This window comes from Microtus ochrogaster, chromosome 19 (genome assembly GCF_000317375.1).
Source record: "Microtus ochrogaster isolate Prairie Vole_2 chromosome 19, MicOch1.0, whole genome shotgun sequence".
In the NCBI taxonomy this organism is placed as follows: Eukaryota; Metazoa; Chordata; class Mammalia; order Rodentia; family Cricetidae; genus Microtus; species Microtus ochrogaster.
In genome coordinates, this window is record NC_022021.1 from 4,453,034 (window position 1) to 4,470,459 (window position 17,426).

Genomic DNA, 17,426 nt, shown 5'->3' on the forward strand with positions numbered 1-17,426 from the left:
CAGACGATAGGGTGTGTGGGGACTGGGAGTCAATCTGAGGTGTTTAAAGAGAAAATATAAAGAACTGCAGCAATAAAAGCCAGTGCGTGATGATTTATATCAAGCTGCTGGCTCCACGCACAAGACACAGGTCACAAGGCCCCCGCCACCAGGCACAGGCCGCGGCTTGCGCCAAGCCGAACTCACAGCCGGCAGCCGAGCGGGGGAAGGAGAGGTCCTAAAATCAACCAAACGTTGGGCGCCAATTGAAGGCATAAGTCACAAACAATGCCACAGCAGTTTGGAATTATGATTAATAGGGTGGTATTTATTTAAAGGGGAAAAAACTTACAGATCACTGTCAGCCCTCTGCGCTACCAGGAAGGGAATCTAGTTGCTGGCAGAGCAGGAAGTGAAGAGAGAGAGGAGAGGGAAGTGGCCACTTTTTTAAAGGGAGAGAGACCACACCCCAATGGGCTGGTATCTCAGCAGTTATAGGCTGGAGGAGTGGAAGGACCTCCCGCAACAGGCCCCAAAGCTACAGAGAGAAACCCTGTCTCAAAAAAAAAAAAGTACTGTGGCTTTATTGGTCTAGGTGGCCTGTGTGTCTTTAACTGTGGGGGCAGGAGGGCTGCTTTAGGAAACATAGTAAGTTCTGATCGTAATTCCTGATTTGGGTAGAGTTGATGAGAGTCCACTCCTAGCCATGTGAGGGGATGCAGCAGCATCAATGGTAGAGCTATTACCTTGAAGGAGACCAAAGCATGCACTTACTCAGGGTCCATAAGTGTAAAACCCAAGGCCTATTTATGAGACTCTGAAAACTCCACTTTAATAAGGAAAAATTGGTAGAAATATAAATTTCTGCCTCCCAATTCACAACTTAGAGATAATCTTTTCAAGATATTGTTAGGAACTATAGCTACTTTTTTTTAATGAAATAAAGGAGGCAAGATAGTTTATGAGTTTGAGAAGTTATCACCAGCAGCTGCTGATCATAGCCTGCAGAGCAGGACGCAATTCCACAGAAGAACATCAGAGGACCCCTGCACATCTTTTTCTTACCTACATATGCTCAACTACACAAGTAGTTTTCAGGATATTATCAGTATGTGTTGGGCACGCTCCAAAGGACTGGAGCCTGCAGATACAGGACAACTCCTCAGCATGCTAACTGCTTGAGGGAAGATAGCCATAGGTTCAGTAAAGCTCAGTGGAGCAAGGTGTGACCACAATGGCCTGACCCTGGAGACTGATGTCTGTGAGTCACATGGTTCCCAGAAGTGAAATAGAGAACTGTTAAATTCTTATTTAATCTGTATAAGCAGAGATGTCCCATATCGAATGAAAAAAATCTAAATAAAACAAATTATTAAAAACAGCCACAGCTCCTCATTCAGCTTCCAGTTGGGCACCTCTTTACAGACCTGGAACTTGCATAGGGAGAAGCCAAGTCCCCGTGAGGAAGGATACCACTATGTCAGCAAAAATTAATCGTGAATATCTCTCACAATCTTCCTCCAAAGGGGATGGGTATGCTTCGAGAACAAAATAAATAAATAGAAGATAGGCTTCTCAAAATTTACTGGACCCTGACTGGATTTTAGTAAACCAAAGTGACATTGTAGTCTACCAGTCAGCTTAGGAGGTTGGATCAGTGACATTTTAGCTCAAGTCTGGCTCACAGTGGGCCAGGAAGTCGTCAGCTCTGTCTTGTGCTTGCTTGACTCTAAGGTTCCAGAATGTTCCATTGGAAGAGATATGCCTGGCCGTGGCAGAGTCTCATTGGGCAGAGCATCTGCCCACCAGGTCCATTCATCACAAAGGTCAGAACATGAAGAGAAGTCCTGGGTCACCAAGACCACACCCTGCATGTTACAGATTTATAACTGAGATCAGCTATAATCAGTCCTGTTAACTTGCAACGTCATAATTAAGTCACCTGGACCTTCCAAATCCAAGGCTTAGATGTCTTCCTGTTGTCTTTGCTGTGAATGCAGCAGGGTCTTGGTGGAGGTTTGATTTTAGGCTGAGATCTGCCTGGGCTTGTGGTTTCACTGTCTCTAAATGGCCAAATGTGCTCCGGGTGTGTTTTCGTCCCCCTGCCCCGCCCCCTGGGTAGGATCTCACTATGAGTCTCAGTGAATAACTTGATCCTGCCTCAGCAACTCAAGTGCTGGCATTACAGGTGTGTGTTGCCAAGCTCAGATTTCTGTTTTTCTTTCTTTTCACCAAGCTAACATAATCTTTGTGACTCGAAATGTTTATTCTGTACAAAAAGATTTTCCTGCTGGGTACACCAGTGTTTGTTGGGGTGAGGAATAGGATCTCACTCATTGTCCATCTGCCTTTTATTATCTCAAATGAATCTCACACCAAGGCCACACACGTCCCTCTTTATCCTTTGTTACAGACAATTATAAAGCTGGGAAATGGAGTTGGCACCGTTAATTCATTTTCATTTGCCCTGGAATTAAATTATTTGTTTCCAGTCACTGATAATTACGGGAATGAAAATGTGTTGGATGCCAGGCAATGTCAGATTTGGGAGCTGCTCACTGAGGGTCTGGCACTCTTGAGCCTGCTGGTCAGGAGGAGAGTGGAGTAGCTGCAGTAATGACAGTAAAAATTCTCTGTGTCTGTGCGGTGGAAATGAAAGAAGAACCATGTCTTCCAGTGTAGTGGAGCTGAGCCACGCCTGCTTCATACCTGTGCATGGTGTCCATCTCCTGATCAGGTGTCAGTGAGATCACTGTGGCTGTGTGGAATTCCTTGCCACTAACCAGGATTCTCCCACGAGCTTTCTTTCTACAACTGCTTCAAAAATAAATCTAGGCATTCAAAAATGTTTTCCCTTAATTAAAAATTCAAAGCACAGACAGGCTGTTATTTCCAACTGGTCCACAGCTCCTGGGTTTTCTGGTTTTTAGTCTGATTCAGAACTATACTGTTTTCCATTCAAAAATGTTTTCCCCTAAGAAATAATTTACTGACCACATTGAGAAAGTGAAAATTGATTTTTAAAGCTTGTAAGATTTCTAAAATATGTCTTATAAAACACCTGAAGAGTGCTTGCTTGTGAGAGGTGATGGGTTTAGCACTTTATGCAAATTGACTGACCTAAACCTCATTGGTCCCCATAAGGAAATACTATCGTATATGTATGACTATGTAAATATTGTAGATGAGGAGGGTAAGGCACATGAAAGTGTGGTAACCACCCACAGGCACACAGTGACTGATCTAGCCAGGTTTCAAACCCAAGGTGTCCAGCTCCAAAGCTGGTGGTTAAAACCAAGCTTGTTAAGTCTGAGACTCAACCAGAAAGGACTCTGCCTGTGTGTGGCACCACATCCCAAACAGGATCGGTGCTGCTAAGTGTTTTAACACATCTGTCCAGAAAGATTTCTGACCTCAGAATGGAATGGAAAGACCTTTGCCAGCATATATTTGAAATATCTTTAATTGAAAAATAATCTCAAATAAAACTATACACAGGGGATAAATGTTTTCTTAGAAGATTTGTTGTTCAACATGGTAACCAACTGGCCACAAGTAGCTACCGGATACCTTAACTGTGACTTGCCCAACTGTAATGCATTTATTTTAAGTGCAAAGATCTATTATTACTCTACAATTTGAAGACTTGGGGCATGTAAAAAAATGTACTATCCCATGGATAATTTTACATTTAATATGTGTTGAGCGATAATACTCAGTAAATGAAGATATATTAAGATTAACCTTGAATTTTTTTCCCCTTGCTTTAGTAACTCTTCTAGAAAACACGTAATTATACATGTGGCTGTGCTCACTCTGTATTTCTCTTGGAAGCTACTGTCTTAGACAGTGCCCTTTGCAAGGCTGACCTATTTTAGTAAACCTTATCTTCCAGTCTGCCCTGTGGTAAAGGCAATGTTGATCCCAATGGGAAAGGGATGGAGCAAAATAGCTTCCGCATTCAGAGCATCCCGGGATCACACATTAGTCATCTACACCCTTTAGAATTCATCCTTAGAGCCTCTTGTGGGTGGAATCTTGTGACTTTTGTCTACAGCTCTAGCAAGTTGTGGTCTGCTTCATGCAGAACTTCAAGGGACAAAGCAGGAGATGGGTAACAGGAGGATGGGTAAGTAGAGCGAGATCTAGAGGGAGGGTGAGCAGAAGGTGTTTTCAACAAGTGACTGATGATTGCATCTGTGTGCTTTTGTAATTTCTCACAGATATTTGTAATAAGCCCTTTTATCTTTATTCATAGAGCCATTTAGGTGTTGGGGGAATGCATTCTTCCAGCTCTCTCAAGAGCTACAACAGCTTTTGTATACAAGACAGCTTCAGCATCCTGACCTGTGTTGAGCCACCCCCCCCCCCACACACACAGGCACTAGGCTGCTTCAGCAAGTGCATATGTATCCACAGATGTAAACGCTCAGGAGAACTGATCTGAATATAAACAAGTGAGAAGAGTTACACTGATAAATTTTTGTTATCATCTTTGGTTAGCAATGTACAGATGCACAGATTATGTTTACAAATCAACATTTCCAAATGACCAAGTGTCCTACAAAAGAATAGCTTATTGTAGGGTTTAGCCAGCCCCTTTAGGGCGGGTTTGCCTGGGGTGGTTGTTTACGGATAAATGGAGCGCGCGGAGGCTGCGCGCTCTCTTGCTTTCCTACCTCCTGTGCTGCACGGGAACTTTGGTTCTGTAAGTTTTATTTAATCATTAAAATTGTATATATTCTTTAATATTTGCCTGCATTTATTCACGCCGGTACAGCTTATGCAGTATTGATAAAATAACTTTCTATGTCAAATTTTCTATTATGGTTTTGGAAATTGGAGAAGTAAGTTCTCCACTGACTGAGAAGATCTTTTACCAGTAATGTGTCTGCCCCACATATTTCTATCTTGATTTATTATAGCAAACATGTGCCTTCTAATCAGCATAGCACCCTCGTCTTCTGTGTCAACCTAGCCTGCTCTACAGTTTGCCATGTGTTCTCTTTCATCTAAGCTAGAGCAGCCATAGACATGGATGTGCACGTGTCCCTGTGGTAGGATATGGACTCCTTTGGGTCTATGGCCAACAGCAGCATAGCTGCATCATATGGAAATGCAAGCTAACACAGTCATTATGAAAATCAGTGTGGAGGTTCCTCAAGAAACTAAAAGTTAAAAATAGATACCCACGTCTTTTGAGCTGTTGCTTGAATTGTTTCTATCTCTGGGTACAATTTAAAGCGTAACCAATTGCTTCCGGATTGCTGTGTAATTTGACTGGCAGCACAATATCTTCCCTCCTTTCTGTTGATTCTCAGCGAGGATTAACAGGCTATTTTCCAAGGGAGTTATTTGTGGCTGTGATGCCTGGAACAGTCTACACCATACACTGTGCTTTGTATATGCCCGTAATACTTGTCTTCATAAAAGCTGCCAGGCCTGCCCACTCCTGGTGGGTTTTGAACCCTGCTTATCATCTATGTGGGGCATGTGGTTTTACGGTTATTCCTCAACCTGCTCAATTACATTCTCACATAATTTCCCACTTCTAACAAGAATGCAAGGTAGAGGTATAGGATTATTTAAAAATTACATTGTGGAAAAACTAGAATTAAAGTCATTAAAGTATTCTTTATATTTGTGTGTTTTGTCTTGTATACACATGTATGCGTGTTTTTGTGGGTATGCTCACTTATTGGGTGTCTGTGGGGAGCCCATAGACTGAAGTCTGGATGTTTTTCTTTATTGTTTCTCTGCCGTATTTGTTTTTTTGAGGCAGGATCTCTCACTGAACCTGGAGCTTACAGTTTCAGCTAAATTGTCTGGCCAATTCTTTGCCCACAGTCCACCTGTCTCTGCCTCTGAATGTTGGGATTATAGGAGTACTCCAGACTTCAATCTCACATCTTCAGCATCCATGAGCTAAGCCAGTGTCCCATTCATGACTTCATCTTAATTACTGGGAAAAATAAAGCCAGACATTGTTGTAAAAAAAAAAAAGGTTAATGTTACTTACCAAAATTAGTATTATTAATTATTTAAAATTTTATTTTACCAACTCTAAACTGCCAGTTGTCAATATTCAAGTTCATTTGTGCAAATTTATATAAGTTTATTGCTGGATAGTTTTCTCCCTGTATAATGTGGATTTCAATGGTTATTCCTACTGTGCCTCCTATCACCACAGATAATTAAGATTTGACATTGTTGGAAGCTCGTAAGAGATATTTAATGTCTGATAGTAAGGAAGTTCCTTATAAACTATTGCTCTGTTTGCTTCATTTTTGTAAACATTCCCTCACAGATTCTGCAAAGAAAGGACCTTGAGCAGCTTTTAATAGCAGCTATCATGATATAATGAACAATAGGTTTCCATGGAAAGAAAATTGAGGGATGTCTAATAGTATAAAAAATAATTATTCAATCTTTGCATTATGGATTTTTTAAATGAACTAATTATATTTTTCACATTAAATCTCCATTCACTGTAATTGTTTCTCATCCTTAGCACCATTAGTGCTTTGGGTTGCAAAATTCCTTCTTCCTGGGGACCCGTCATGTTCATTGAGAGATGCTGAGCATCCTCCCCCACCTCTACCTCCTTGATGCCAGAAGCACATCCTGAGTTGTAACAAGGCACATTGCCTCTGGATAGCTCAGGACATCTGTAGCCATCCATAGCCATGGGTCAAAGGAGAAAAAAACTTTTAAGTGCTACCAATACATGGACTGTGAGAACTCCCACCAAAATATTTATCTTTGATGTGTTCTCAGAAACTATATCGTAATGTGCTAAACATCACCATCAAAAACAAATATGAGGTGTATTGTCCCCTCGTATTTGACCTTTTTAGCCAGCATATGGATTTCGTTGCTTTCATACATGTGTATCATTATACTTTGCTGGCATTTGCCTTCCCACCGGCTCTTGTCTGCCCCCTGCCCCCGCCATAGTCCTCTTTTCTCCCCCAGAGTGTCTTCCTTCTGTTTTCGTGTTAAGCGTACTGTTTTGTTCATTTATTTCTGTATTTGAGAGAAAACATTCCATATTTGTCTTTCTGAGTCTTATTTATTTTGCCATCCACAAATCACATGATCTCGTCCTTCTTCATGGCTGAATATGGCTGGCTCTGTTGTGAATATGCACTGCACTTTCTTCATCCACTCACAAATAGAACAGCTCCCCGAGAAAAGAAGATTACCCAACCCAGTCTATCAACAGCTGATGGTGAACAGTGCACTGTAGACATGTATGTGCAGATGCCATTGGGGTATGCCAGCTTAGACTCCTTTGGTATAACATCAAGAAGTGAAAGTGTTGGATTGTTTGTGGTAGTTTAATTTTCGGGTTTTTGAGGAACCCAAGAGTACTGATTCCTATCATGAGTGACTAACGCACATTACCACCAGCAGTGTCTAAGGATTCTACCTTCTCTTGGTCCATATTTATTGTTGCTGTTTTTCTTTATGGTAAATTCTGATTAGACTCTAACCAAAAAAAAATGTTGCAGTAAAACAACTACAGAAAGCCTTTATTTTTTTAAATTGCAAATATTGGAAGAAAAGCTGTTGGCAGCTTTATCTTGTCGTTGTCAGGTTTTGTAGAAACTAAATTATACTTCCAAGACATGAGTGCACCTGTTTTGCCTCTTGTCAAGAAATTTTTATTGATGATAATTATTGCAGTTATCACATTTTTATGAAAGAGATCAGGTGTTTTAGAATCTTCTAGAATGTCCATCAGAATTGTCCAACACCTTCTGATCTGCCCCAAGTGAACTCTTCCTGTGATAAGGACCACCAAGGCATTTGAGGGAGGGGTGGTCACAGTGATAAGGCACACAGTGACTCAGGAACACTGGGAAGTGTGCTGGCTCAGGACTTGCATTCAGTGTCCTTGGCTTCTTTTGTGGTCAGACTGATTTTGGAAGGAGTGCATGCCCTTGCTTTTCAGGATGTTTAAGTCATCAAAACAGCACAGTCGAGGGGAGTTGGTGTGCCTACTTCAACATTGAAAGGTCTGGAAATCGTAGGAATAAATATGTGGTTTGTGCCCACTGGGCCAGGTACAGGGAACAAAAACACACACCAGGCTGTTTCCACCTTCACCCATATTCATGCACACTAATGTGTGTACAGGCGCGCACACACACACCACATGAGGGGGCAGCAATGCTACAGTACAGGTACCCAGCATGACATGGAGTATACAAAATATCAGAGACAGGTAACATGGCAGCACAGGGGATGATTTTCCTCTGAAAAGAGCAGGCTACAGAAGATGGAAATATTTTCCCTAAAATAGACAGCTAGCCCCCTCTAAGAGAGTGGGTGTTTGGACTGCTTTATAGATCATGGAGAATAGAGAATCTTGCAAAGGATTGACTAGCACCCCACACTAACTGCTCAGATTCATTTATCCTTAATTAGGGTTCTTTGCAGCCTGGTGTACAAACAGATTGAGAGTCATCCATGAACAAGGACCACCTTAGAAAAAGGCAGTGCATCAAAAATGAGCTTGATTGCTGAATATAACATTTTTCTCTTTTTAACTCCGACTTAATGAAAACTAACAGGCAGTCTTAAATTTTTAGCCATGTCAGAATATATTTATCTAAGTTTCAAGGTGCCTGACGTATCTTGGCATGCAATTTTGCTTTCATGAAGTATGAGTTATAGCTGTCCCACTCAGAGTGTCCAGAATTAGGATGTGAAGGGTCTGTCAAAACTCGAGATTCTTTTCTGCCCTGAAAACTGGGTTAGAGACACAGCCCAGTGGGAAAACACCCTTATCATGTGTGCAAGCATGAGGGGATGAATTTGAATCCCCCAAAGCCGTGTGAAAGCTGGATGCACAGCATGAGCAGCAAGAGAGGTGGGAAGGGGCAGTGAGACCCCTGGGAAGCTTGCAGAAGAGCCACCCCGTCATATGCAATGGCAAGCCAACCCACAGAGATAATGTCTCAAACAGGCAGAAAGTAAGGGCCAACACCAGGAGTTGTTTTCAGACCTCCAAATGCACACCCATATTCATGCACACTAATGTGTGCACGGGTGCACACACACACACACACACACACATCACATGAGGGGGCAGCAATGCTACAGAACAGGTACTCAGCATGACATGATTTGTGAGGGAAACATCCTATTTCCCACTCAGACTGTGTGTTGTTATGAAACCATCTAAAACCTGTTCAGACACTTGAATTTTCAAAGTGACCTAGCATGAGCTTCCCAAACAACCAAGCAGAATTAGGAGTCTACTGTGGTATGGAGCCAGCCCGTTCTCACTACCTACCACATGTATGTTTTTTGTTTGAGGATTTGGTTGGTAGACAGGGACCTGGTTGCCTCTCATGTGTGGGCTGATGTTAATCACCATGTCTTTCATCAGAATACTTTTTGAAGTTATTCATTGGAAATTTTATGTAGTCATAGTATTTATAGCCTAGAGAAAAGGAAACATGGCTTTAACCAAGGAACTTGCTGCTGATTCTTACCAAGAAATGCACTGTGGGCCTGGGGAATATTGTGTTGTGCTTGCAAAACATGCACAAGGCCCTAGGGTTGATCCCTAGCACTAGGAAACCAGGGAGGAAGGGAGAGGAGGGTAAAAGGAGAGAGGGAAATAAAAGGAAGACAGGTACTATGACCCATTTTGATACACATGAAAATATGTACATAATGAATATAATTATATATGTTAATGTACACCATAAATGTTTATAGAAATAAAGCTTTTATGGAATGGACTTAAGCTTTTCCTTATTACTTAAATTGCCATCAAATATTTTCATTTCAATCATATTTCCTAAGAAGCTATAGAGATTACTAAACTGTTTTCGTGGATCATAGACTGGATGCACTGAGCTGAGCAGCCTGTCCGTGTCCACCAGTGGATGACTGCAGCATCATTGTAAGTGGGACAGGTACTTAAAACGATGCTGTATTTGACCTCCCAGTTAACGTGAAGAATTATACATCTGGTAGTCCATTTGGTCAGGCCAATTTGTTGCGAAATGACCTTTCCTTAAATTGCATTTGCTGAAGGCATGACTAATAGTCCTTTATTGTATTAAAGGCTCAACAAAAATCAGTTGCTAGATGGATGGACATGTTTTACTCTCTGACATTACATTATTTGAAATGTCAATAGCAATTTACCTTATGGTACCATAAATGGAGGAATACATACTTGTAGGCTAGATCTCTAGGAGCTAGCGCCACACCCTGGCTATGTTGTTTCACGACATATGTATATGTCGTGATATGTAAGTAAAGCCTTTATGTCCAACTTTAAGTAACATGTTTAGTAGAGTCTTTGTGTCTGACTTGGGGAGAAATGTTTCAACAAAGCCTTTGCTATGTTTGAGTTAATCAATAGAGGCTAAGAAATTGTTTTGAGACCATTTGAACCTTGGAGAAATGTCTCTCTGAAGACTCTGCACTTGGTGCTTGCAGCTGCACTGACCTTGGTTCTAAGACACTCCCGGCAGCCCTGGCTAAACACTCCCGGCTAGCCATCATCGAAAGGGACTGAGATCTGTGTGGGTTGTCTGCTTTCATGGGCAGCAAGAGCAAGATAACTTTGTTAGCTGGAACCTTTCACAGCCTCATCTAACCTTTTATGTTTGAATAAAGTAACTGGAGTGAGCTAGCTGGGTGTCAGTGTTTTCCAAGAAAGCTGAACCTCTCTGCTTCGTCGGAAAATGAAGGCTTAGCATCTTGGTGAGCTTCTCTATCTACTGCGGTACCTACAACTCAACATCAAACAATATGTATATGTGTATATGCATATATATGTGTTTGTGTGTGATATGTGTATATGTGGTATTGTATATATTATATATATTTGCATAAACATATATATTCAGTTTTTCAAGGCAGGGTTTCTCTGGGTAGCCTTGGCTATCCTGGAACTTGCTCTGTAAATCAAGCTGGACTCAAACTCACAGAGACCTTTCTGCCTCTGCCTCCCGAATGCTAGGATTAAAAGTGTGTACCATCATAACCTGGCCTAAAACAATACATTTAAGATAATAGTTTGAAGCAAATATAAGTAATACTTTCTGAGGCAGTTGTTCCAAAATTTAGAGTCAAGATTTTTTGAAATTAGAATGAAATCTATGATTTGCCTACCAGAGTAGACAAATTTTATCCCAACCAGCAAGATACGAATGGTGGTCTCTGATAAACCTAGGGGAGAGGAATGGAGGGGCAAGAGACAAGAAAAATAACGGCAAGACAGAATTTCTGATCAAACCGCCATTTATTATTCCTTCAGAAGCTGTTATATAGCAAACGGGCAAGGGGGAGGGGAGATGTGTCAGGTCTGCTGGAATTCAGGCCTGGAGACATCCCTAGTTGATAACTAAATACTGGGGGTCTGTGATGTTGACTAACAAAGGAAAAGCTAATGTTTTCTAAAAGCCTGGTGCCTGCAAGTCTCACTAGGCTAATGTCCTAGGTCCGGAACTTGCCTGCAAAGGTGAATATCTTACTTCTGAATTTAAGATGACTGTAAACAAAACACAGATCTCATAATACAGGTCTTTGCTTCCGGCAAAATTTATTGTTATTGTTGTTTTCGAGACAGGGTTTCTCTGTGTAGTTTTGGAGCCTCTCCTGGCACTCGTTCTGATGACCAGGCTGGCCTCAAACTCACAGAAATCTGCCTGCCTCTGCCTCCTGAGTTCTGGGATTAAAGGCGAGTGTCACTACTGCCCAGCAAGTAGACAAAATTTTAATTGTGTAGTGTCAACACGTGAGTGAGTCTTTCATTTGAATGGTTTACCCGCTAGTCACACTATAGCTTCAAGTCAGTCAGCAGCTCTTGTAAGTACCCTTTCTAGGGGGTGGACAAGTGGCTCAGTGGTTAAGAATGCTTTCTGCTCTTCTAGAGAACCCTAGTTCAGTTGGAAGAATCTTCATGGGTGGCACCTATATGTAACTCCAGTTCCAGGAGATCTGACACTCTATTCTGGTCTCCACAGGTACCCACACGTATGTACAAACACACACACACACACACACACACACACACACACACACACAAATAAATATATATAGTAAAATATTTTTAAGACAGAGGAATGAACAAAATACCATACTTGGTACAAACCCTTATGTTTGTGCTCATTCAGCTGTCCTATCTCCTGGATAAAGATTAGAACCAATCTAGGAGGCGAGCCTGTCCATATGTCTGTCTGCCAGCAAAGCACATGAGCCCTGCTGTGAGGGGACAGAGACTAAGGATGGCAGACAGCCCCCTAGGGGTATTTACAGCAGAGCCCAAAGTTCCCACCACTCATATGGCTGAGATACATCACAGCGCTTCTCTTCGCTTTAATGAATCAATTAGGGTACTTATTTAAAAAAAAAAACCACCAGAATGCTGTAACTTTTAATAAATATCACATAGACTGTCCAGCACTGAGCACAAACCCCATCTGAATTGCAAGCAAAGCTGTAAAAACCACATTAGTGGGGAACCACTGCCACCTTCTGCCCACATAGCTTAATTGCAATTCCAAGTTTGGGCAAGACAGTATAGTGCACCTGTGTTCGCCATGGACACTTACTATAAAATGATAGAAAATGCACCTCGCTTGCTGTGCCAGGGATGGGAGAGAATATGCATTGCTAGCGCTGGCTTTGGATTTGCCCCTCCCACCTCACCTTAGCTGTCCCAGACCCAACCTCGTGTCTTCTCTGCACTTCTTGGCAGGATTGGAGGCGCCATTCCTACCGTGTTCTCCTACTTCGCTGAAGTCCTAGCCCGGGAGAAGCGGGGTGAGCACCTCAGTTGGCTCTGCATGTTCTGGATGATTGGTGGAATCTACGCGTCAGCCATGGCCTGGGCCATCATCCCACACTACGGTAAGGGACTGGTTATGTTTCCTCTCTGTGCTGAGCTCTGGCTTGAGGACAGGGCTGTCCTCGTCAGGTGTCTGCCACTCATAATGCTCAGGAGGTGTTCCTCTCCATGGGGAGGTCTGTATAAAGACAGTGTCAAATGGTCCTTTGGGCATGTGGATAGAAGAGGCAGGACTCCTGTGCTGCTCATGCGCAGTAAGAGTTGGTGGTCACCCTATCCTCCATTTTCCCCATAGCTGAAATTCCTTCAGGCTAACCCATCTCTGACACTGTTTATCTAGGTTCAGAGTCAGGTCCCACAGGTTGAGGATTCTATCCCGCACGACTGACTAGTTTCTGATGCTTCAGATGCCAGCTGCAAGTCCAGGCCTCCTCTGAGTGACCAGCTAGAAATTGGAGCTTTCCACAATCCTCCTCCTCATGTGCAGCTGGTTTCTATAATGGCTCACAGATCTCAGGGAAATGCCTACATTGAATTTCCCAATTTATTATCAAGGAAGTTACAGAGGATACAAGTGAGCTGCCAGATGCCGACATATGGGGGGAGCAAAGAACCACACCTCCAGGTTCACCATTCTCCACGCTTTCAGCAGCAGAGGGCTTCCAAATCTCATACTTCATGGGCACGGTCAGTTAATAACCCAGGCTTTAGCCAGAGGATGGGGTACATAACTGTGGTATATCTTTCTGGTGACCGACTCTACACAGGAACACATCAAACTAGGCTCATGTAAACAGAGTCATTCCTATGTCCTAGATAACTCCAGAGGGTGAGGTCTCTGTGTTGTGAGCTGGGAATGAAGTTCTGCCACAGTTGTACCAGGAATCACAATAGTACAGTCGGTGTCAACACCCACCACAGTTGCTACCAGGAATCACAGCAGTACAGTCAACGTCAACATCTTTTTCTTCTGTTGCCCTCACTCTCCTGTATTTGCTGTAGCTATCGAGCCTGACTTAGGGTTGAAGTCAGATTCCTACAATTCAGGAGGGACACAGACACTCCGCAGGGCATTATCCGGAGTGATAACGCCACCAACAGCGTTTATAGAGATGTGACCTCCCACCGCTCTTGAGACTGTCATACACTTCAGATGCACACAGGCGTCAGTTCAGTGTCAGCCAGGCTCTGTCTGTCTTCGGACAGTCCAGTGGGGAGAGGCGCAAGACTGCGTCTCACAGAGCATGATCTGCAGCACATAAGTGGTGACGCTGCCTAGCCACTCTCCAGACCCTCTCATCCCTCCTCAGCCATTGCCACGCCTGCGTCCACGAGCAGTAAAAGTCTGAGCAATACTCTCAATCTCAGAAAACACAAGTTGCAAGTTGCTTCATCTACGAACAGTGAAGTACAGAAATCAACAAGAATCAAACTCAGTGTGCAGGAAGAAGGAAAACTACCTCCCCTTCCTTCTTCCCTCTCTTCCTCCCTCCCCCATCCTCCTCTCCCACCCCTTTGAACAAGCTAATGCTTGTAAAGTGGAAATACTGTATAAATTAAAACTATACATGACTTCAGACTGGGGGACCAGGGATGTGTCTCAGTAGCAGAGTGCTTGTCGGACAAGCCCAAGGACCTGGATCCAGACTCTTGCATTGAAAAACAAACAAACAAAAACATGGCCTACTCTTAGTTCTTAAAATCTGATAAACCAGACCAAATTAGATTACTTTTTAAATCCATTTGCTTATTTTCTATTTTTATTTCTTTTGAGAACAGTACAATTTCTCATGATGTAGCATAATTTTGAGAGGTCTCCAACACAGGTAGACAGATGTGGGTGTCCCAAGGTGCTGTTGTTTGCTTTGTCGTATGGAGCACAGGTATTGTGTTGTCTCAGTCTTCCTTCTGATAAACCTAAAAAGTTATGTAAAGGCCAAAACCGTATTTAAAAACAAGAACAAAAATCAAGACAAGGATTGTCATGGTCTGTAGAGAGCTTCCCTTTGCTGAGTGCTGAAGTTGGGAACGGCGTTCTAGCCCAAGTGGTTTCCAGTTGATTCTGGGCCAAAGGTGCCTTCGTGTGGCCAGTTCCTACAGAACTGTCTTCGGTCACCATCCAAGAAAGCAGAGATTGTTTCCTTTACCTGGGACCTCAGGACCTCAGCCACCCTCATAACCTTAGGTTGTAGAGCAGCGTTGAGTCCAGGCCCCTCTCAGCTCAGATTACCCCTGAGAGGTTACTCTGTGGGAACTAGAGAAGGCGAAAGGTAAACGCAGACCTTCTGCCAAGTCCAGCCTTACCCGCCATGGTTCTCAGAGCTCCTGCTGGTCCACTCACACACAGCCTTTTTAGCCATTAAAGTAAGGTGCCTGTGGCCAGTGGGACAGCTCAGCGGCTCAGCATATGTATTGCTTTTGCAGAGGACCTGAGTTCAGTCGCCAGCACCCACATCAGACAGATCCCAACTGCCTGTTAACTCCAGCTGCAAGGGTACCCAGCATCTCTGGCCTCCATGGTCAATGGCGGCACTCATGTGCACATACCCTCACCACAAACAAACACATACAAGTAATTAAAGATAATAGAAATAAATCCTTAAAAAAGTAAGGTGCCCTCTGGGTGGGCAAAATTATAGCCCCATTCATCATTTTTGCATGGGTTCCAGGGAGATTGCTCTCTTTCTCTGTCTCTCTGTCTCTCTCTCTGTCTCTCTCTTTGTCTCTCTCTCTCTCTCTGTCTCTCTCTCTCTCTCTCTCTCTCTCTGTCCCTCACTCACTGTCCTCTTTCTCTCTTTCCTTCTCTCCCTCCCCACTGCTCCCACTTAACCCTCTCTAAGCCAGCCTTCTCCTTTGTCCTATCCTCCCATGACACCTCCTTTCCTTGGCTATAGCCAAACCTCTCTGGAACTCCTTGGTTCCTTGGGTTTATTGCAGATCCCTTCCTGGCCCTCCCTTCCCGTTGTATCACTCAGGGTCTCATCTGCTGGCCATGCAGCTGAGGCCATGTGTCGACTTCTGCAAGCTGTTCATTGCTTTTCTTTTGCTTTCCCTGCTAAGGATTCAGCTCTTCTGATTTGCCCTTGCACTTCCCTGTCTTGCAATTGTGCATGGCCTGATGGCCTGAGAACCTTTTTCTTTGCCATGCATCGGTGCCTAATACACAGGAATCAGCGTGTGCAAGCTCTGCCATTTTAATGTCAAAAAGGACAAACTGATTCATCCACAACTAACCTGCCTATCAAAACTAATCCATCTCTAACTAACCCGTCTCTGACTGTCATGGTAGAAGGTCACACATCACAAAGCCACTTGTGAAAAGTGAGAATGCAACAAAATGAAATGTCTGGGCTGACTTTAATTTTGATGATGTGGGTGGAACCTTGAGAAGTAACGACCTGGGCAGTAAAGCAGTCATGGAATATTAAAATCTTGGGGCCGTATTTTAATGAAGTCTTTCCATGGCCATAAGTGTAGAGCCAACAATATATCACTTCAATCAGCCCTGTCTGCAGGTGAGAACCAGCAGGGGGAATTCTTGTGAAACACCCTTTCTGGAGTCACTGCTGTGCTCTTGGATGGTAGAGTCTTGTTTGTTCTTTCAAAGTTAAAATCCAGACGCTCCTATGATGAGGTGTCTGCCAGTGAGGCTGCTGTCCTATGGGTGGGTTCTTTGCAGTGTGCTCCTTCCCAGAATCCCCTAGCCAGGTGCTTAAGAATTGTCTACATCTATGGAAAATATACTTTTCTGGAAATGTTTTCAGTGAGTTTTCTTCTTCCCACGATCAAATCAGATCCTCTAGGCTAAGGACTCAGTGCTGTCTTTATTCTTATTCTTTTTAGCATAAAATATGACTGACAAAAACAAATTATATATAGTTGGTGTTCACAACCTATCTTTATATACATGCAAGATGGCTCAGCCAATAAAAGCTCTTGCCATGATCTGAGTTTGAGCCCTGGAACCCACATGGAGGAAAGAGAGAATTGACCAAAGCTACCCTTGAACCCAGCATGGGCACCAAGTTGCACACACATCTACATGCATACACACAATAAAAATAAATAAATAAATAAATAAATAAATAAATAAATAAATAAATGCAAAAAGTAGTTTTAGAGAAAATAGAGCATTAAATGTTTAGGGGAAAGCTTTATATTTTCACTGGAAATTCTGTTTTGTATGAATGATCCAGAAGCCCAGGAGCAGGTCATTTGCTCCTCCTCTGCTTCTCCATCTTCTCTCACTGAGGAGATGTTTGAGGACCACTAGTATTGTAGGGCTGTGTATGGATACATTTGAGAGCACAGCACAGCGACCTGAGGTTTGGTGTTGGTTTTCTCAGATGGAGGGAAAGTGTGGATAATCGGCTTCCACATCACAGATATGCTTCAGGTAAATGAGTGCACACATGAGGGTGGCTCATGCACACAAGGCTCTCTTGACGGCCCCTATGCCAGGTGCTTCTTTCCTGCCTACGGGGCATAACCATCAGTAGGGAGCCTGAGCCTGATATCACTGAGATGCGGTGGCTCCACACAAGTCTCCAAGGCAAAGCAGCTCTTATGTTTGGCCCAAGGATTCTGTTTTTTTGTTTGTTTGTTTGTTTGTTTGTTTGTTTGG

At 43.1% G+C, this 17,426-nt stretch overlaps 1 protein-coding gene across 2 annotated transcripts in view; it reads left to right on the top strand.

Annotated features, from left to right (window-relative positions):
* Positions 1–17,426, top strand: part of Sv2c (synaptic vesicle glycoprotein 2C) — a 188,261-nt gene that overhangs the window by 93,309 nt on the left and 77,526 nt on the right. For both annotated transcript variants that reach the window (XM_005356459.3, XM_026783699.1), the window contains exon 4: positions 12,713–12,864. In XM_005356459.3, coding sequence (XP_005356516.1) covers positions 12,713–12,864 — 152 coding nt within the window. The remainder of the gene's footprint in view (positions 1–12,712; positions 12,865–17,426) is intronic.